This window comes from Bombus pyrosoma, linkage group LG9 (assembly GCF_014825855.1).
Source record: "Bombus pyrosoma isolate SC7728 linkage group LG9, ASM1482585v1, whole genome shotgun sequence".
NCBI classification, from domain to species: Eukaryota; Metazoa; Arthropoda; class Insecta; order Hymenoptera; family Apidae; genus Bombus; species Bombus pyrosoma.
Genome location: NC_057778.1, coordinates 14,113,733 through 14,136,383, shown reverse-complemented (window position 1 = coordinate 14,136,383; position 22,651 = coordinate 14,113,733). Strand labels below are relative to the sequence as shown.

Here is a 22,651-nt window from a genome sequence, read left to right as displayed (position 1 = left end):
AGTGTTATACAATACGCAATTATATTTCAGTCAACACACGTTTTTGATTTAAAGAAATTAATAGTATATACAACATCTAAAAGTGTTTTTGTAGCTTAAAATAAGTACGAAGAATTTATTAAAATCAAATAATGACCAGCGCTGTATTTTTTGACATACTTCTGTTGGTTTTATGAAACCCATTGTAACATCTGTTAATTCTGATTTTAAAATAGTTTTTAATGCAAAAATTTTACTGGTGCAGCAACAACCAACATAAAAATTATGTTATAGGAAATAACACAACAGTGGTCAAATACATATAATAATACTAATTCTAATACAGGCTGAAACATGTTTCTAAGAATGAGACAACTATGATAATACAATTTTTTAACAATATCACAGCGTTGGTTTTTCGTCTGTTGGTTCTTCTTTTATAGGATGATTACATTCCATTAATGCAGGATTTGCCACAGCAATTATATTATCTCCCCGTGAAGCTATTACCTATATTTGATCAAATTGAAAGCCAAATTAGCATTTACTAATTATTACTTATTTAACTTGATATCATTATATATATGTTTCTTCAGAAATTAGTAAATAATACGTATATCAATTTAAATAAAATTTGCTACCTTAAGATTGAAATCACTTTCCTTATCTGTATTATCTGCTTCAATTTCATTAGTGTCCTGTAAATAGGACCATTTGTCAACTTGAAATAATTAGTACACATACATTCGCAATTCATTTGCTTACGTGTATCGATGAAGACTCTTCATTTGAAAATGAAAGTTGACTGTCAGAGTCGCTAATCTCCTCGATACTCGCACTGAACATACCATTGTTATTCTTCTTCCTCCAAACTGGACTAAAACAATGCAAATGTCTGAACATCAATATATACTTGCAAAATTAATTTCTTTTAAATTATAAGTCAATAAAATATATATGTGATATTCAAGATTACAATCTATATAAAGTATTTTACAGTGCATTATCTACTTAATAATCCATTTGAGCTCAAAGTAATCACCTTGAAGATCTGTGTCTTCTAATTGTTGAGTTACCTACATCCATTTCAGGGCAACGTAGATCCAACTCCTCCTAGAACAGTGAACTGCTACAGACAGTAGAAGTGACAAATATAGCGTAGGAAATGAAAGCCAGAAAAAAGCTAATTATTATTATTACTATAGTTAATAACAATTACTCGATATAACTAATATAACAGGCATACACAACTCGTAAGGACGCCAGGAACAAAGCATAGAGTCCTAACAAGTGTGGAAGAAAATATTTGTATGAATTAATTCTGTTTTAGGTAGTAATTTAATTTTTAATATGTTAATCCATAAATTAAAAAAAATTCTTATTAAAAAAAAGCACCTTCTACTTAAGGAAAAACAGTTCCTGAGAAGAATTTTTTTATATATATGTACATTTATAAAATATTTAACGTTTTTTAAATACTTGTTAATTAACAAACATAAGTATACAAACATTTAGTACAAAAGCCATGCATGTTATGCAAAAGCTATACTTGACCTTTTCTGCTCGTGCTTCGCGCGTATATCAACGTAGTGGTAGTTTATGTGTTGCAATTGTTTACGTGCTGGGTGCATAGTTAGTTGTTAGCGCTCATGCGAGTGCAGCAGCTCATTAATATGCCAACGATTCCAGATCAAATCATAACTATGGAATTCCATCAAGGATTTTGTAACGTTTTTTTTTTAGGCTATATATACGATATTTTGTAATATTTAAAAAAATCGTCGATTTTATTTTTGTATAATCATTACTTAGTAATTTCTTTAATTACTGGTCATAAAAATTATAAATTGATTCAACTTATCTAATAATTAATATTATGTACGTTACCAAGGAAATTTTTTCATAATTTTTCTTATATTAAGTTGATTAAATTCTTTAATAAAAGTTTGTTTAGTGTAATTTTAAATGTAATGAAAATTTCTTGGTATCTAATTTTTATAATTATACCATATAATTGATGTATCACATAAGATATGTCGTATTCAATTTATATTAAAATCCGTGATTTTGTCCCAAGTTTATAATGATTCTGAACTGGAATCTGTATGTACATGGCTTATTATTATGGTCGAGGTGAGCTAACCTGCGTCGCATCTTCATTCTCACCCTCAAGCTCGAGCTTTTGTCGTTTTGTACGATCAGGTTCGTTTTCTTCGCCATTTTCACGTGGCCTTGACACGGATAAGCTAAAGCATTTTAATTATGAATATCATACTTTAATTGGCTTAAAGACTATATGTAGATTTGGCTAACCTTCTATGACACTGTGTAACTTAAAAGTCATCCCTATTTATATACAGCGTGTTCTGCTACTGTTTCTATATAATTTAAGGAGTGATTCTTGACGTCGAAATGAGACGAAAATCAAGAATAAAAGAATTGCGTTTTTGGTTTTATTTCTTAGTTATTGACAATAAAAAGTCGGCCAGAATATCCCTGCACGCGAGCAAACTTCCTTACACGAACGAAAGGAGGTCAGCCTAAGCAGCGGAGCACACAGAGATCCTCAATTCGATCGACATATGAGCTGCAGCTCATCTCGTATGAGTCGTAGAGAAGAAAACTATGGTATTCGGAGACGTAAACAACCCCGCGCGACCCTTCGCAAAAGAAATGGTAGTTTAAACATTCAACCTGCTTATTCGTGGAAATCCATAAGAATATATCGAAAACCTCACTATGAAATTTCCGAATGGAGAGTATTAATGTTTCCTCTAATCCTTTACTTCCGCGAGTGTCCACAGCAAAATCACACACGCACCGCGATTGCCCCAGCCGCGAGTGTCCACAAAAAATACAACAAATTACAATAGATCTTCGTTATGTCCTCTGTTTTCTTGTAAACAGATGCTGACTCTTCTCTTAAAATTTTACTGTATTGTGTTTTCATGTGCCCCAGTAAAAATCAAGAGGATTTAAATCTGGTGACGGAGCAGACCAAAACACAGGTCTTCTTCGAACGATCTACCATCCTGTTTCCAAAACAACTGGTCAACTGCTTTTGCAGTACACGCACTGTGCGCACTTCATGTACAATACACTCAAGTAAGACTCTAACTTAATATTTTCAGTTCTCTAAAAGTTCCCCTTCGAATGTCGGAATGATTTTGTTCTTCAAAAACTGTTCTAGTTTCTTGCTTCAAAATAGCTAAAACATGGCAATGTAGTGATGGAGAGTTCATTCAAAAAGAAAAATTTACGATACTCATTACCAATGCTTTCATTTTCTTTGTATAACTCGGAATTATTCAGGAACAGTTATGATATTTAAGAAGTTCTTTTTGAAAGCAAGGGTACGATATTGAGGAAGCGAAGAGGCTGTACATCAAATGTGTTTAAAAAAACCTATTTTACACAATCTTCAAATCTTATATAGCTAGAGATTTATTAGATATGCTCATTGGAAAAGTGGACTTTCTGTTTACTAGATGGGTTTCGGAAATATCTCAATTCTTCAAGCCTTATTGTCTTCGGTTTTTATGACCGTAACGTGTTTTAAACGTGGAAAAAAATTAGAAGAATGCTCCAAGAAAGCTCTAGTATAGAAAAGAAGCATAACTATCGCATTTATTATTTATTTTGAAGCAAATATTGTGACTATATTCGTGGAATAATATAAAATATTAATTTGATATTTTGTAGGAAGTGTTGAAAAACCGACTATAAGTTTTTTGGTAAATATTCACTTTTCATCACAAAATGTCAAAATAATATTTTAAAGTATTGTATGCAGTGTAGCAGTCTTTATATTGTAGCCACATTTATTATAGAATGTATATATTTGCAGAACTTTCGCATATATACTTTTGCTACGTTGCGGCGGATGGGAATAATGCAAAAGTACGACGTTTATACGCCGAAAAATATTCCAACAGGACTATACTCAGCGTACAGACATTTTGCAATATAGTTCAACGATTGTGGGACACCAGCACATTAAAACCTGTTCTATCTGGCATATGAATTCAGTACGACGACGCGGATCTGGGAGATAGAACACTGTACCGTATTCAACAAAATTCCAATTTGAGTACGAGGATTATTACTGTTGAAAAAGGTGTCAGCACCGTATGGTCAGTATTGAAGGGGGAAAATCTACACCCGTATAGCATCCAGAAAGTTCGACAGCTAAGAAAGGATGAGTAGGAAAGTCCAATGCGATTTCAATTTCCCCGCCAGAATATTATTTACTGACGAGGCAACGTTTAACAAATGTGCAATTACAAATATGTGTAACGAATATTTCAGGTCATAAGACAATCGCGGTGCGTGTATGATTTTGCTGTGGACACTCGCAGAGGCAAAGGATTAGAGGAAACATTAATCCCCTCTACTCGGAAATTTCTAGGGTGGCTTTTAATATGCTCTTATGGATTTCCACGAGTAAGCAGGTTTAATGTTTAATCTACTTTCTTCTTTTTCTTTTTTTTTTTGCGAAACGTCGCGTGGTGTTGTTTACGTCTCCGGATACCACGGTTAATTTATATGAGGTAAACTGTCGTTCATATGTCGACTGAATTGAGGATCACTGTGCGCCCCGCTGCTTAGGTTGACCTCCTTTCGTTCATGTAAGAAAGTTTGCTTGCATGCAGGGATATTTTGTCCGATTTTTGATTGTCAATAACTAAAAATTAAAACCGAAAACGTAATTTTTGTATTCTTGCTTTTCGTCTCATTTCGGCGTTAAGAATCACTCCTTAAATTATATAGGAATAGTAGCCGAACACCCTGTATATTTATACCTTTTAAATTAATATAGAAAGGATCTGTAACTAGAATTCTGGTTTTAAGAAGATAAACTTTATACATATGTGTATATTCGAAGAAATTAACAAAAAAAGGACAATCTTTTTCTAAGAAAATTCACGATACTTGTAGCTCTATTACCTATTGCCTCTTGTAATTCTATTACCTACATTAATCTTCAATATTTTCATTCTAAATACTTGTAATAGAGTTAATAATATTTTTATAGAAACTAAAGATACTTACTAATGATTTTTTGAATAATGATACCCAGAATCTCTCACAACGCGTCGGGCCAAAGGAAAAAGTTCATCTCTTCTAGTAAGAAGGGCAGGTACGAACCTGCAAATTTGTGCAGCAGCCTCATTTACTGACACTTCGTGCAATGTCAATGGTTTCTCCGGTTTCCTTTTACAGTCAAACCTTCCATAAATTGCTGCATATTTTCGAATTTCTTCCATTCTACGTGGATCACTATCAGGCATAGCCATTACCATCTACAAATAATACGATTACATAAAATTTATGGATCATTTTAAGCATGTACAAAAAGTGATATTTACTTCTAAATTTTTGCAAATTTTTTTCTTAACATTATGAGGTTTTGGATCAACGGGTCGAATAGTAGCGGCAAGTCTTTCAGCTGCCTCTGCAAGTCTTTGTATTTGAGATTGCAAAAGGGTTGGAGTAGGTTGCGTTGGACTCGCAGGCGCACCACCACCGCCACTAGGACTTGGTGTTGTACCACTACCACAGGATGACTCACATGTCCCTACCTGAAAGTAATGGTATTTCTCCAATAATTCATTTACACAGGATGTTCCGAAGTTATTAAAATGTTATTGACCAATCGAGTATGGAGAAATATGCATGTCTTTTGTCTGAAAATGTTTGTGCTATAATTGGTTTTGTTGTGTTTTATAATGATAAAGTTTTAAATATACAGATTTCAAACGCCCAGAGAAGACTAAGTCCGATCCAATTCATTATATATCGATAAAAATTTTTATATTACAGTATTTTATGTAGAAATTGAAGCAATCAAATATTTAAATAATTAAGTATTAAGGACAAAATATATCTTTAATATATGCTGCATCTATTGCTCATAAAACTGGAATAAGAGTAGCAATCTTTTTTTTATTTGAAGTATACCTGTAATATACCAGGACTGTGAGAAGTAGTATAAGGCAGAGGTGTATTGGGACTTGGACTTTGTCGAAATGTTGTTGAGGCCACTGGTGCTGTTACACTTGTAACGGATACAATAGGGCTAGTACTTCTACATGGTAATGGTGTTAGAGATACGTGCGACGAAACATATGGAGTAGGAGTTGCTGTTTGCGAAGTCGTTGTGAAACCTTGAAGATTTTGCACTTGCGGTCTCGGACTCACGCAGGGAAATCCTATGCCAGTAGGAGCTTTACACGTAGCCGTTGTTGGTACAACTGGTGTTTGGAAAAGTGCTATAACAGAATTTTGGTAACTCGATTAATTATTGAACTTCCTGACTTACCGTAACATTAATAATATCTATGTTTTGCAGAATGTAATATATTTTTATTTTTATGGTTTCTTTTTATACATATGTCCTTATTTTTGTAATTTTATCGTTTTCAAATATTTTGTATAATTGTTTGATAAAATGATTTAGTCAAATGTACGAAAAAATGATTTGATATTAAGGTACTTTACAAGGATTTGTGAGCCATTCCTGAAGAGCTTTTTGAAGTCTCCTGACGTGGAGAGGTTTGCTTGCCATACCAACGAGCGCCATAATTTCCAGAAATTCTTCTTCTCCAGCATCGCATAATTGTTGTACGTCGTCACCACCTAGAATAGTTTGTAAGAAATGGTTCGATCTCTTTAACACGAATTATTTTAAAAGGTTTCCACTATTATATGGTATTTTTTAATTCTTTCTTCAAAACGTTAAAGTTATCGAAAAGGAACTAGATATTTAAAAAAGAATTTCTTTACCCATTTCTAAAAGCGTGTCGTAGTAGCTCAACAGAGACGCACGTTGCATCACTCTGTACAGTTGTAGTTCCGCTTCATTTTGAGGTACGGACGTCTGCACCACTAAATGATTCACGTAAAAATTCATTAAAAGGAAACGTTCGAGTCGAGTAAAATTGAGACAATTCTGATTGTTTATAATATTGAACAATAAAATTCTAATAATAATCTAATAAATCATTAAACCATCTCATCTGTGATTTAAAATATCTTTAGAATGGCTAAGATTATTAGAATTTATAAATAAGACAAGTTTTAAATTTGGTCATCTAAAAGGACAGCTTACACCTGAAATCTTCAATCTCGATAGTTTTATGCTATAGTTGAATCAACAATTTTTCATTCTTTCCTATCGCCGATGATCCATACAAGCCTTTAATGTTATTATAAATAATAGAAGAAAAACAGTAATATACAACGGAAAGGATATTAAGAATATTTTCTGTAAAGTCTACAAAGAATATTCGGCATAATTCATATTCTTTTAATTGGATGCCTGATGATTCGTCGAAAAATAATTTCTCTGTATCTGGATATATTAGAGGGGTGAATTGTTGGTCGACTGATCGATCATTTGGTTGGTGAGTCCGGTTCGGCGAGTTGAGCTCACCTTTGCGGAGGAGAGCTCGCCTCGGACAGTATGCGGCAGACGGTCGAGCCGCCAGGGTGTCCGACTAGTTTCTTGCAAATTTCGAGGAACTGCGAGAAAAAGCGGCGTGCACACACGTACAGCGTATAAATTAATACCGGTACCGCTGGCATGGCATCGGACGCCGCTCTTGAAAGAGGGAAGGGAGGGGAACAGGAGAGAGAAAGAGTGGTGTGTCCCTCCAGAAAGAAAACCTGTGGTCTGGGTGCGACGAAGAGGAAAGGATAGAAATTAAAACAAAGGGAAGAAAGATGAAACGGAAGATGAACCGAGTACGAGAGGTAGAATGAGGAGGAGGAGGAGGAGGAGGAGGAGGAGGAGGAGGAGGAGGAAGAGGAGGAGGAGGGGGAGAGAAAAAGGGAGATATTTAAGGGATGAGAAGAGAGAAGGCAATGGAGAGAGGGAGAGAAAAAAAAGAGAGCGACAGGAAGCTAGAAGAAGAGAAGAAATGCAGAAGGAGATACGGAGCAATACGGTAGAGCCGGGCCCTGAAAAACCTGGCCGTCAGGTCTTATTACGAACCTAAGGCCCGGTCTCACGCTTATATACACCGACCGAGATACGAGTAAGTCCCTGACAGCAGCGGGGTGACTCGTTCCGCGAGATTTTTCTGACGTTGGCCCCTGCAGCCTCGGCTGAACCCACCAAAGGGATATGTGGATCTTTCTAATGAGGCGCCGATTTCTCACTCCCCCCGCGCGCCCTCTTACGTTTTTCGATGTGCTCACTTACAAAATGATCTGCGTAACGTACGGTGGTAGTAAATTATACGGTAAAAGTTCATTTATTTCAATATCGGTATAGATAAATGCATATCTACAATTTAGAGCTACATTTAATTATCCAATTGTCATAGTTCTGATTATGATGAAATATGGGAAATTTTGTTATTATTTCAATTGGTGCAAAAAAATGTTTCGAGAGTTTACTTTGAAATAATGTAAACTTTTTTATTCTTTCTAAAACTTCGAATCCCTTCTACATATCATTATATTCTCATATATAAGTCGAATAAGGTTTCATAAGGTAATGTAAAAGTTTCAACAATTTGGTGCCTTTAACATGTTTAATTGATATCATTTACTTTCTTTGGAACCTTAAATTTATGTAAGAGACAGAAGTCGGTTGTTATGGAAACTTGTTTGACTAAGAATCGAGAACGAAACTAGAAGTATAAGCAATATTTACATTAAAATGGTATAAAACTAAAAATTTATCGTTAAAATCTAATTGTAGAATTATAAGATATCTCGGGATATAAAACGTCATCGCACTGTCTGTTTATTATATTTTAATTTAGATTTCCTTTAAGTTTTCATTAACTTTTTCATCGTTCATGTAATTTTTGCCACTGCTTGCCTTTAGTTTTTAGCATTCCAACGTTCTGCCTGAATCCATATTGTTGAACGTCCACTTACAATCTTCTTTGTAATTATCTTCTTCGACAAGTACAATTATAACAAGATACCGATAACTTTCGTACAAAATAAATGGTCAGACGTGCTTTACAATTTCGAGTGTTTTATGGTCATTCGTTAATTAAACATGAGCGATTTTTGCAGCTGGGTTCGTTCAAATATTTATGAGTCTCTTGATGACACAGAAATCAAACAATAATGCCCATCAATGAGAGTAATTCATATATGATTTACTGTCCATAAAGTATCGAGAGTTATCCTTTAAAAAATCGAACAAATACAAAAAACCATAAAGCTTCTAATGGTAACTCCCGTTTCTCTTCGTTCCTTTTCAGCTTCTCTTATTAAGGAGTACCCAGAAAATATACGTGTCTCATAACTTTAATTTATCGGGACAAGTTGAATAAAAAAATCAATGATTTAAAAATAAATAATTGGCCAATATTAATTATCTAGCATTAATTCATGAATTGCTATTTTACCTTCCTACATGGCATTTTTTGGAAAAATAGATAGCATTACCTTGAAGGGACAAGTACTGGTCACCCATTACCAAATTTTTAAAATGTTTACTTATCTATCCTATTTCACTAGCCCTCTTCTTTAATACACGAATCCTATTTCGTTATTATTATTATTAATTCGCTAATATAAAAAAAAGTAATCTTCTTCTTTGACAGATTTCGATGTCCGTAATTACATTTATCAAAGAATATTTTTTCCACATTGTCATGACGCCTCACAAATCTTCCCATAGCATCGTAACGTAAATCAATATAAGACGAAACAGGTAAAAAATTCAATTTCCTTTGATTTTCGACCCAGGTCATTCTCATTGTAATCAGGCAATGGTGTGGTTCCTCTATCTAGGATCCTCTCACCTCGATCAAGTAGAGTAGCTATACCTCTGACCGACAGTCTAGGACTGGCAGTGCATTTACATAACAACTTTTTTGGCACAGGATAATCGTTTTTGTCGGTAGGAACACGTACGCGAGTCGGAGGCAGAGTCGTCACGGCATAGCATCCAATACTGCGCACCAGGGACGCGCTAAGAAAAACCTGATCCTACCGTGGCCTCCTCAGCCTCCCTGGGAACGATGCGTGCTTGTTGTCTCTTCGCCACCACCGACTTTTCTTCTTTATGCCCACTGTTCACCATCGTTTCGTTGCTTTTCAGCCAACAATTTGTGGATCACACTGTGTTGTTCTGCTATCTTTAGGATTCGCTTCGTCGTTTCTTCTTTTTCCATTCCTTTGTTTCCATTTTTATTGTTTCTGCTAGTTTATCATTAGAATTCACCTAGGAATCGTAATTAAATTCGATTCACTATTGGAGTGCTTGGGAGTCGAAATATGATATTAAAGTTATTAGGAATATTTAAGAAAAGATTATCAATAGACTGCGGATATTTATGCAGATTCAAATTTTTACGAATATAGTTAAAGAAAGAGAAGTTATACAAAGATTTTTTTACTTGCTATATAAATATCATATTTTGGATATGTTATATTTGTTTTTGCGTTGTCAAATTTCCTATAAGTGCATGAAAACTCACAGCCCACTTATAAATACATGCGTACTGTCATTATGTCACTTGCTCTGAAGCTATAAACTTTTAGCGAGTTCATATTAATTTGAGATTAAAGAGTTTGTTACTCGTATCAATTTTTAAAAATTAGTTCTTACTTCGATAAATAGATGAGCAAATGAATAGATATATAAATCCAGATAAACCAACCTAGGCCATCTTAAAACAATTCTCGTTGATTTTCTCTTTTTCTAATCCCTTTGCACAATCGAATCAATAACAAAACCCATTCCTGTATATTGTATATTCAAGAGAGATCAGAAGACAATCTCGAAAGTCTTCATCGATTTGTGTGGCCATTGCAAAAGTGTGTGACGTGGAAAAGAGGAAGAAGCGACGAGATTTCCTCTGGGAGCACCATCAAACGCTTCAAGAAGAATCGATAAATTCTCTAACGTAATGGATAAGGACTCACAGGAGACGGAGAAACATGATGATGCTGAGGAATGGGGAGGGATTAAGAAAATAGCCCTTGGATGGAATATACAGTTTGAGCGAACAGAGGTGAGATTCTTGACGTGCATGCCCCATTATTCTATTATATCGTACATACATCATTATATCGTAAAGCATTGTAACATGATAAAATTGACTTTTAAGAATTAATCTGGAATAACAAAATTGGGATCTGTAAGTGTCAAATGTTATGGAATAATTTCATTATTTGCGAAGTTTTTTATCCTAGAATTCTACAATATCTAAACTAGGTTTTATTATTTGTGAAATTCATTATCCTAACATTCTACCACCTCTACCATCTCTAGACTAGATTAGATAAAATATTTGATCCTAATATAAATGTGATAAGTGCTTAAATAAACAATATAAAATTGTAAGCTCTATACGTTGATAGGATAACATGTACCGTTTTTGATTATTAATATGTCATTAATCTATATTCTTGTCATATGTTGTTCCTATAAATCGACTAAAGTTTTTAAATGCTTTCCATTACTTCTCGTCATTGATTATTCCTTCTAATTAATTACGATTACAAATAATGCCAATGATCTCGCATAACGATGAACTAATCGACAGTTGAGATCTTCCATTTTTTGATTGAAACCATCTAAGCCATCCCAAAAACTTCACTTTTGCTTGATCGAGCTCTACGCACAAAAGAAGAACGAGGAAGAGAAGAACTGAAGAAAAATAAAAAGAAGAAGAGAATGAAGAAGAGAAACTAGGAGGGGCTAGGCAAAGAAAGAGGTAGAAGCGGGTTAGAAGCAGCCATCAGCAGATGAGGGGGGTGGTCCAGGGTAAAAGACGTTCGGTTGGACGTGGTAAAGAGAAGAGAGACGAGGGTGAGAGCGAACGAGTGCTATAGCTTCTTTGTTCGATAGCTCACGGTGCGGACGCTCTTCCGATGCTACGCAAAAACGAGTCTAGTTTCTTAGAAGCGGCCGTTCTCGCGCGGCACCACACCAATGCCAGTGGAAGAAGCAGTGGCGGCGGCGGCAGCGCGGCGCGGCGGCAGCAGCAGCAGCAGCAGTAGCAGCAGCGGTTAGTATTTCGCTTTTTACTGGCATTGTAATCAAGGAAGGGTTAGGTGGGTTTTTGTCTAGTGCCTCTGCCGCCGCTTGGACAAAACACCGGACAGATGGACTGAGTCGCCGTTTCGATCCCCCTACCTTACCTTTCTGTCCCTTTCTCACTCTTCCCTTCTCACTTTATCTAGTTCGTGCTAAAGCTTTTCCTCCTGTCTCTGTTCTTCTTCTTCTTGTTCTTCTTCTTCATAGTCTCTCCCCTTGGTTTCTTGGTTATCCCTCTTGGCTATCTCTATCTCACCGAACAGCCCCTCTTTTTATCTTTCTAATCTGCTAGTCTTCGTGCACCACCCTTTCTTCATTCTTCCTTCTTCTTCATCTTCGTTGGGGCTATATCTGCCAGTTTTACCTTACCGTTTTCGTTCCCTACAGTTGCCCTTCTCAGCTCCTCCCCCCGATACATACAAGCACCAGGCATCGAGCTTCTCTTCTAGGATACTATTTTACTTATCCCCACTTTTTACCTACCCTCTCCTACAGCCGACCAATGGTTAACTCCCCTTCGACGAGCAGGAAGGAAAAAACTAATTTGCTGGTCAACGATCAGGCAACCAGAGAGAGGGAGATGATGCCAGGGGAAAGGACATATAGAATATAGAAGATCTTTTAACGAGGGAAACGAACGATTTCTTCGGCTTAAGTGTTGTGTTTGGTTGTTAAGTTACGTATGGATTTTTTACTTTTGACGTTGTCTTAGTTTTTAATTGGGAAAGTTCTTGTGACCGTCGATTGGGCAAATACATTAGTTATAAAAATATTCCTCTCTTGTCCAATAATTTAGCGAAATTTTTATGATTATTGGTTGCAGTAATAACTAACAATGACTTTTCCTCCAACTTGAACTTATATAATCAGCACTCTATCCTATATAATTTATTCAACCCATTCATTAGCAGAAGTTTCGACCATAGGCATTGAAAGGTCCCTGTGACATTTAAAAATGAGGGGTAGAGCACCGTATATGTCGAAGGAGGCAGGATTAGAAAACATATTGTAAATCGGTATTTTCGGGGGTAGCAATACCTCGGTCGAATTGAGTTGATTGGTTGGGTATCGTTTTTAAGCTCGCAGGGTGGGGCCTGAATTCCATCCTTCTTGCAATGGCCAACCTCCGTCGCTTTTCCATCCCCTACTGTTTAAAGCTTCTCTCCCTCCCTTAGGTGCATTTTAAAGTATGGTCGACTGATTTTGTGCCCGCATGCCGCGCCATCGAGAAAAAACTGGCAGTCCGTTAAAATTGCAAAACATCACGACACGTAATCTTTATTTGGTGGCGGCACGAAGCGGGATGAAATCTCCTCGTCGTCGCTGGGAACGGTTAAGCTGTCGAGTACGATATGCTATTTAACGTGTTTCATTGTCATTATTAACCCTTCCATGGTGCGTTCAAAGTATTTAAATTAATTTGTATACTTTTATACAATTACTATAAAAATATATTATATTAAAGTAAATATATTCGATGTATTCAGTAATACTATAAAATTAGATATATTTAATAATAAAGTTAACTGCTATATAGTTTTAACTATTAATTAACTAATATAACTTAATATAAAATTTTTGTATTATATTGCAGAATCATTTGCAGAATCACTTTATTAAATGTTAGATAAAAAATTGTTAAAATTATTGTAATATCAATGTTTATTATTCACAATCTAATAATATTAGTACACGGTAGAATTTGGAAGAAGCTAATATTTCAGAAAAAGTGTATCAAAACCAAAAATAAACATTCACCAAGGTTTGAATAATGTAAAAAGGAATGAAAGGAAATATGAAAAAAGCGAATTATAAAAACAGCTGTGACGTATGCTCGCATCGTATGTGTTGAAAAAAGCAAAGAAACTCAAAATGAAATATGCAAAAAGTTAAATGATTAATGTAAATTAGTAGAATATGTTTTTAAAGGACTTAGTTTCAACATCATATATTGTTGGAAAGATTTTGGTATTAATAAAAGTAACTGCACTCAGCTATTAAGAACATATATATTGATAGCTAATTATCACAAAAAAATGTATACGATAAACATGAAATTTATTTTCTTTTCTTGCAACATAGGTAATTAAAGATTCATCCAGTCGAACAACTTTATCGCTCGTAAATGTACCCGATACTTAAAAGACACTCAATATACTATGTAAATTAGCTAAATTCGATAAATATATTGGTCTAATAAATATACGATTTGTTTTTTAATCTATACATTTACATTCACAATATCCTTAATTTATTCTCAGAAGCACTATTGAATCTCTGATATATTTATGATTATTTGAATATATTTAGCGTAGTAGTCATGACTAAAAATTAAAAAGAATACTAAAAGTACATATGCGTGCAAATATTAACCGTTTTTTAACAGACGTTTGATAGTGAAATGAATAAAATAACAATTGTATCTGACGATTCGAAAAATTCTGGTTTGATGCATTTCTTTGACTTGGCAGAAAGTAACCGGAACGGAAAAGAAGATACTTAATCTAAGTTTCTGTTCGGAGAAACGATGACGCGGCCGCGTAGTATGGTGCAAAAATAGACAATCCCGACCAAGAAATAAAATGCAGAAACTCACGGTGAACAAAATGAAAGAGTTCGGAGGTCGACCAAAAAGATCGGCGTCCACGTAGCGAAAACAGATTGGATAAAAAGTCGTGCGACAGGCTTCCACCGAATAAACAGGATAAATCTGGATTCCTTCGCAAATAGCGATGAGTTTAGCGATATACTTGCATGATAATCGTTTTTGCACCATATCCTTCTACCTGAATGCAACCCAACTAACTGAATCGACATTGTGAATGCAACTGACCGAACGTTTTAGTAATACATAATAAAGAGCATCTATACCTAATTTGTTCTAATTATTGCACGTGGGTAGACAAAATATTCACAATATTCAAAGCAATTAATTTTAAAAAGATTGAATCTTTTTTAAACAGATCGAAAAACTTATTATATTATAATCAATAAAAGTATAATTATTCGTAACTATTTATTTAACTTAATAAGTAAAGAAGTATGAATGTTTTTCTGTGAATAAAATAATAAGAGAATAAATGAGTTGTTTAGCAAAAGATTTTAAAGGATGGGAAAGATATACTTAAAAGAATCAAATGAAAATCTGTTTAGAAATAGTTATAATTATAGAAATGCAATATTTGTAGAAACGGATAAAAAACAATTGGGTTTGATTAATGACAAAAGATTATCTGTTTCATGTCTCATTAATATTTGTGATATTGTCTGTGAAAATTTTTATGAAAATAAGTAAAATATTTAATTTGGACTAACCAAATTTTTTGGATAATAATTAAATATTTTAAATCAATGAATATTGTTAATATTTTCTAATATTATAATATCAATATATCATTAAAAGACAAATATGCACATAAATGAAACAATGAAATTAATCTTTAATACAAATATAAAAGAATGTAAATATTAAAAAATAATGTCAATTTAATTAGAACATTCGCTTTCTATTTATTCAAAGATAATATAAAAAATGTCTAAATCTCATAAACCTTGGAAGAAACGTTCCCACGGACATCCTGTGAATATAGAATTTTTTTAGTAAGTTTTTTCTTAGGCCCAGTGAAGACGAGGCAAAGGGTTATAAGCAAAACATCAAGGGCTAATTTTTTTTTAAATGAGAGCGTTCGCCACTTTTTGGTCATATGCATACAACCTTCGCACGCAACATTTCAACTTCTGGTCTTTCTTTTACCTCACATTTACATTACTTTTTCGCTAGACAATGTAATGTTATCAATAAAAAATTAGGATATCATAGAGATTGTATTGTAATGAAAAATTGTGCGATTTTAGATAACATTGTTAAGTTACGTTATCTTTGAGTATGCTGAATTGAAATCATATTAAATGTTTGAATTAAAATTATGTTTATATTATCTCAGACTAGATCAAGAAAGAATTATTGCAAATGGTGAAACGACCATCATAATCTTTTGACCTGTATTCCATTGACGTGACTTTTCTAAAATAAGTGGTAAAACATATATCGTATTTTTATAAAGTAAATTAACTCAAGTAGTCAAATAATTTGTTCTAACAATCATAAAAAGTCGTACACATACGAAAAGATGTAATAATAACAACAATAACAATGTTACTTCTCTCGCTAAAAAAGAACCAACTAAAAAAGTAGAAAAAAGGCAACTTTACGGTTTTCCCGTGTTCATCCAACTTCAACAACATTCCAGCCGCAACGTAACACGTCGTCCAACAAAAAGAAAGACGAGCAAACGAACCAAGTGTACGCGTTCGTATACGTATATGTACGTTTCCCGCTACCCAGCCGCTCTTCTTCACCCTTGGATCGCAAGGTTGAAGACTGATAAAAACCCAGCAGAAAAACTTCTCTATCATAGGGTTGGAGGGGGGTACCAACGGGGCTGAGGGTGGAGGGAAAAGTGGTGGAAGCAAAAACAGCCTGAGAAAAGAAGAGATCAGATAGAACGTCGAGGAACCCACGGGAAAGAAAGACGGAGCACACGGTTCCAATAGAAGAGAAGAGGAAGAGACAAAGAATTCTTTCCGAGCTATTTGTTTTTTTTCCTTCGTTTTCTGCCTCGTTCTTCTGGGTTAGGCTTCTTCCGAGTTTTTTTTTTTATGCCGTCGGACTGATGGAAAGGGTGACGATATGCATATGTTTGAGGCGGAGGGCTGGACCAGTGAGTCCGGTTGTATCACTCGGGAGGATCAACGTATATTTGTATATATTTTATTCTAGTTAGGTTCTTCATGGGAGTGTTAGATCGACAGGTAAGGCAAGGGCGCGACCGCGCATCGCTTTTCGGGATTAAATCTTTTAGAACAAGAAGGGAGAAAAAAACGGAAGAGTATGGGGATAGGAGTACGAGAGAAAATAAGAGGGATTTAAGCGTACCCCTCACGATGGTAGACTGAAGAATTTCTTGCCTGTTAATTTATTCGCGAACGAGATAAAGGTCGGATGGATTCCTTCCTTGTGGGAATATTCTGGATATGTACTTCGTTCTTATGAAGGACCGAATGGCTTATGAGTTTCGATAAACAAACCATTTTCCAAGCAATTGATCGTCTTTGGATAGAAAGGAATATTTCTTAATCCTTGACTGCTATGATGAAATGAAAATAAATTTCTAGCAAGGCTTTGAGGTATAATCGAATGTAAAACGTAAATATGAATCTTTCTAGGCAAAAATTGGGACTCAGTCTAATTAAAAATTACCGAGCGTGTCGCACTTGGATACCATCTGTAAAACATCTTAAGTATTTCAAAATCCAATATTAACATTTAAGAATTAAGTTCGACTTAAAAACGGAAATTTTTGTACGCTATATAACTAGATATGATACTAATTTTATCAAGTGTTCAACTAAATATGTCAATGACTGTATTATAGAGATAGTGAATTACTATATGGAAACTGATAAATGTATCGTTAAAGAAAAAAGGTTTCATATATTTTATATCATACTCGGTATAATAGGAATTCGTTTCTAGCATTTTAAATGTCTGATCAATATAAATATTAGCAACGTATACGCAGCTGCTTATTCTAACGAGCTCTTTCATTCCGTTTGTGTACTCTGCACGCCTTCTGAACGAGTTTTCTGTGCATACCTCTGTTCCCGACGTTAAAGAGATGCCTGAATGTAATCTGAATACGATCAAGAAATTGTGCGATCCGTGGGTGGATGCACTCGAATGCGGGTTAATTCGACAAACCGGAACGAGAACTAGAGCGATTTGTGAAGATACGGTGATATAAAAGAATATAACCCTTTTTTCTGTGCAATCCTTTGAAAATGGAAATTATGTTAATGAAAATTTAAACAAGAAAGGTAATAAAAAATTAGAAGATAGAATTGAAAGTGTCATTTTAATGATTCTTATTTATAGCGAATTTTAATCTTTCAATTTTCTAATACAAATTTGAAATTTAATATTTTAATACGAAATGAAAGTAATAAATGCAAGTATGTATATCTTTTCATCTGCGATTATGAATATTAATTAAAAATAATAATCATCTTTTACAACACTGGGAATTATACAAAAATAATATTATTATCCCAAAAATAAAATTACTTAATCGATCTTAATTTTTCAATCATCGATTAATATTTATATCTGCTTGCTTGAATATGAAGCAGTTAGGTGCAATTAAAACATCGAAGTTTTCTTTTACGACCGATATGAGAAATTATTAAATTTTATTTCCGCAATTGTTAATTGAAGGACACTATATATGCACGATATGGTATCAAAGGGATAAAATTAAACATGTTTTGTTTATGATACAAAGAAAGGAGATAATCGTAAAATAAGAAAATGGGCAGATTTGGGAATGCGAGCCATGGCTGCTATCGTAAAGACGTTTAATTTGAAAAAAAATTCTTAGCTCGATAAGTTCTAAGTAAGCGCGGGAATCCGGCAAACTTGCCGCAAGAAGTTGAAGATTTTTTGTTAAATTGCATAGCGACAGAGCAGTGAGCAAGTGACTGTTTTTACACGCGTTTCGGCCTCAAATTTATAGCGCGCCAAATTATCCCGGTGTTTCGAATAGGCCGCGACAGGCATGCTAATTCTAAGCAAACGGTCATTCAATTCGTTTGAAATTAAAACACGAAAACGTAGCGTCCCGTTCCTTCCATTACTTCGATAGGACAGAAAACTAAATAGTAAAAAATATAGAAATAGAAAACAACTTAGGTTAAATCTAAAAACAAAAGACAGACTTAGCCTTTCTATTTCTCGAGAATTATAAATCGTTCGTACGACGAAAAAGGTAACTATGTATGTACTGTGGGACCTCCAGTATGCGAAGATTTACTGCTTAAATGTTCTATTACTATTATGCGGGCAATGTGTATTTCTCTCCTCCAATAGTGCTTTATTATCAAAATAAATGTGGACGTGTTGTACATCAATAGCAAAAATTAACAAAATTAATTAATAAATAGTTAAAATTTATAAAAATTATTGTCCCATTAAAAAATTTAAACAATAAAAAATTCATATTACTATTATTATTATTATTATTACTATTACTATTGCTATTACTATTACATTTACTATTGTAAGAAAAACCAAACTACATATTATAGTATAGTTAATAAAAAAGTTAAATGTTCTTTTCTTGTCCAAAAATCTTTACGCCTTTCGATCACTGCTTTAGCCAATTTTGATTTTTCACTCTTTATGAGAATAACAAGTGTTCTAGAATTAAAGACACATAAATAATTAAAAAATATTACATTTACATTATACCTTACTCTTTGCAATTGTTCTTGCATTATTCTTTTTGAAATATCAGATAGTAATTACGAAGGAATACAAATATTTAGTAGAATATTACACACATTATTATATATATCGAATAACAATCTGAAGAGTTCGAAGATTTCTCAAAGATGAAAATTAAAACTTCCTCATGCAAACAATCATATCTTTCCATTAACTGAAATACTAGAAGTTCTTCAAAATACAAGCATCGCAGAAGCAAATAGAGACCAATTCTTTCTCCTCTAATTTCATATTTAGGAATTACTAAGCAATTTCTAATGCGTAAGACTGATTCGATTCGTATAATAATTCTCTTCGATGTTTCGACACGAGGCAAGATAAGGGAGGGAAAAAATGGAGCAAAAGAAGCAGAAATTGAGAAAAAGGCAGAGGAAGGTAAGAAAAAGAGGAAGAGAAAGGGAGTGGAAAAAGAAGGAGCAGCCATTTGCAGCCAGTGGACCAACTGCCGTCTTCGAGAGATATCCTCTCTCGCAATTTCAACTTTCGGAGAAACGTCAGGCAAAACCGCGAAACCAGCGCTTTTTTACCATTTAGTCTGCAATGGTCAACTCAGCGCTCGCGATCGCCTTCTATACTGTTATATCCTCCTCCGTTGGCTGTTTCGTCTTGTAAGAAACTGACAAAAACCGTTCTCGCAATAGTTGCTCACCAATGGCGGAAGAAAAAGCGTCTTTTTGCACGGCGCGACGCTTTTTGTCCGCTTCCTGAGTCATGCCTCTTCCTACCCAGAGTAGACAAAGCACATACACTATGCGCGTAACTGTGTATCTTTGCGCTCTGTATACGTGTATCTCACAGATCGTAAAAATGGAACTTTTTCAGCGAGGAAATTGAGATATATAATATCAGGTTAGGCAAGGGATAAATAATTGTAACGATCGAGATACTGTTGGGTTATTACGACGATAGACGTTCGTTTTTGTAATATCCGTAATTATAATTAATAATAATCGTATTTTGTGGTGAGTTGCAGTAGATTGTACAAAATTAATTTCTGAAATAATTTAGGGATTTTGCAATATGAATGATGAGGTTTGCTCTTGGTATGTATTAGGGAAGTTAATTATAATGACTTGAGGGATACTAATATAAATACTTACATGTGTAATATTTTTATTAGAGAAATAAGAAATAATTACTCTTTTTTATCAATAATTATTAATTAATTAATGCCTTTGAAAAATTCGTTACTTCAAGAGTAACAAGACTTTTTTTTAAAAGAAATAAGTAAACGGCGAAAAGAAATAAAAATTGAAATAGATAAAAATGCATGAATACTAATGAATATTTTTGTTATTAAACGATGACGAAAAAGTCAAATTTACATGAATTATAAAGATTTAAAAGTGCAATGATTTATCGGCCATTTATTTAACAATAACATATTAATGCGTTATGTTTGAATAAATTAATGCAATTTGTTTTGATAAATCAGTAAAAGCCAATTTTTAAAAAATCTTTGTTTCGGTATTTAAAAAAATATTAAGATTATGTTTAAAAATTTGCTACTTATAATTAATATTTACGAAGCAATCATTCAGGCATGTCAAGCTATTGATACCAAACACTATAATACTGTAAGAATACTATTTACGACAGTGATTAAAGTAACTGTGTATTAATATAAATAAAATAGTATTTGTGCAATATCTCGGCACTCGAATTTAAAAAATGGTTAAATTATGACATAAATTACAGAGATAGTACGGCATCAGAAGTTAATTGAAACCGATGCGATCATTTTCTTAATCATCAATTTTGTCCAAACATGTTACGAGCAAGAATTTAAATTTACTACCATTTTTCTACTTCAGGAGAAAAAGAAGATAACCTTACAGAAAAACAATTAGGAATGAACATTAACCTCTGTCAATATTTGCATAAAAACCTAAGCACGTACCAATAAATCTATTTAAGTACATAAGCTTGTAATATCATAATCTCTGAAAAACTATGAAACATTTGACATTTAAACACATAAAAACCATAAATTTAATATAGCTAGAAACTTACGCGTGCCGTTGATGTTTCTGCTGAGTATCTTGGGCACAGCAGCGGTGACACCGGAAACGGATGGAACAGTAGGGACAGTAGGGATAGTGGACAGCACGGCAGCAGGCTGTTGATGCTTAGTTGGCGGGCTCGCCACCACGACCACGGGATTCTGTATGGTACAAGTGGCCGAAGTCAGAGCACCAGAACCACCGACACCAGTAGCCGTGTTGGTCGGCGCCGATGCCACTGGAGAAGATGTACCAATACCGCAGCTTGTTGTTACCGCCGCTGTCGTCTCCTCCGGCGTAGGTCCAAGCACACGATTCTCCATTTTCAACTGTTAACTCCACTTTCCGTTCTTTCCTCCCCAAGAGGATCGCACCGAGGCGTTACCTCCCACGATACTCACTCACTGCACTCGAGCAACAATGTTTGACGCATTCGAAAGTATCGAAAGATGTATACATTTATGTTATCATTACACCTCCAGCACGAGGAACACCTCATAAGACAATGTTAGTGAGATTTGTTCGAACAAGTTGAATGATTATATTTTAACATCATTGACTGATAGGCCGGTGAAAGTGTAATAGAACGATTAAATAAAATAGCGAGGACACCGAATGATTGAGATAATGAAGATACCGGTAAAAGTGTAAAGAAATATTAACAACTAAATATGAAAACCATTTTTAATATCTAAAAAGTAAAAAAAAGAAAAAAAGGAATATAAGTTGTACTCTTATAAGCATCGATGGAATTGGTGGCACTTGGAACGCGTGTGAGTGTAATCGTGCAAATCAGTCTAATACAGTAACTTTCTATGGAACAGTTATTTGTTAGATATTCATCTCCTTCAGAAGCACCGATAGTCTTTTTTTAATGCAATTGTGTAAACTTATCGAATACGTGTGTGTATGTGTTCTTGAATTAGTATTATTGTTAACCAAGAGAAACAAATAAAATAAAGAAGATCGTGCTAACACTTTGAAAAGCAGCAGCGAGACACTTAGAACGATGACGCAGTGCACATTGCCGGCCATCGAGTGATTCCACTACGTGTCTGTGCTATGCCCCCTCTACTCAACTACACAACGTGCAATATTACCCCCACCACTGCCATATTCACGTGCGGTTATCCCTTCCTTCAACGATTCCCCCACCATCTTGAGACAATGAGAAACGATGGACACTACTGCGTTAACCAAAGTACGTAAATCTCGAATTCTTCCGCTTCCCAATTTCCACATTAAGGTAAATAATAAATACACTTGTCTTTTTGAGCATCCGATTTATATTTCACTTAAATCTAATGTTCT

The 22,651-nt window shown here is 34.4% G+C and overlaps 2 protein-coding genes across 11 annotated transcripts; one reads left to right on the top strand and one right to left on the bottom strand.

Annotated features, from left to right (window-relative positions):
* Positions 1-291: 291 nt before the first annotated feature.
* LOC122570942 (NGFI-A-binding protein homolog) lies at positions 292-22,382 on the bottom strand. Of its 9 annotated transcripts, none has more exons than XM_043733990.1 (11): positions 21,351-22,369; positions 6,766-6,867; positions 6,481-6,618; positions 5,941-6,251; positions 5,349-5,561; positions 5,032-5,282; positions 2,123-2,225; positions 1,022-1,089; positions 745-856; positions 621-677; positions 292-489 (listed from the first exon to the last, which is right to left on the bottom strand). In XM_043733990.1, the coding sequence occupies exons 1-11, from the start codon at positions 21,661-21,663 to the stop codon at positions 382-384; spliced, it is 1,776 nt and encodes a 591-aa protein (XP_043589925.1). In that variant the 5' UTR covers positions 21,664-22,369; the 3' UTR covers positions 292-381. The 9 variants fall into 9 exon arrangements, 6 of the variants coding, with proteins under 6 accessions (XP_043589925.1, XP_043589926.1, XP_043589924.1 ...); XM_043733991.1 differs by having other exon boundaries at positions 1,022-1,092; positions 5,128-5,282; positions 21,351-22,368; XM_043733989.1 differs by having other exon boundaries at positions 1,022-1,092; positions 21,351-22,367.
* Positions 2,293-5,016, top strand: LOC122570945. Of its 2 annotated transcripts, none has more exons than XR_006317920.1 (2): positions 2,293-3,713; positions 3,827-5,016. XR_006317920.1 is itself a non-coding variant. In XM_043734003.1 (2 exons), the coding sequence occupies exons 1-2, from the start codon at positions 2,928-2,930 to the stop codon at positions 4,000-4,002; spliced, it is 333 nt and encodes a 110-aa protein (XP_043589938.1). In that variant the 5' UTR covers positions 2,293-2,927; the 3' UTR covers positions 4,003-5,016. The 2 variants fall into 2 exon arrangements, 1 of the variants encoding a protein (XP_043589938.1); XM_043734003.1 differs by having other exon boundaries at positions 2,293-3,084.
* Positions 22,383-22,651: the final 269 nt, after the last annotated feature.

Bases quoted from the DNA above. Each gene is read 5' to 3' on its own strand.
- LOC122570945 (XM_043734003.1), top strand. From the start codon at position 2,928: ATGTGCCCCAGTAAAAATCAAGAGGATTTAAATCTGGTGACGGAGCAG. The intron at 3,085-3,826 runs GTAAGACTCTAA...ATATATTTGCAG, and splicing joins TTCATGTACAATACACTCAA to AACTTTCGCATATATACTTT.
- LOC122570942 (XM_043733989.1), bottom strand. From the start codon at position 21,663: ATGGAGAATCGTGTGCTTGGACCTACGCCGGAGGAGACGACAGCGGCG. The intron at 2,226-5,031 runs GTAAGTATCTTT...AAAATGCTTTAG, and splicing joins CATTATTCAAAAAATCATTA to CTTATCCGTGTCAAGGCCAC. The intron at 1,093-2,122 runs GTTAGCTCACCT...TCACTGTTCTAG, and splicing joins AGAATGAAGATGCGACGCAG to GAGGAGTTGGATCTACGTTG.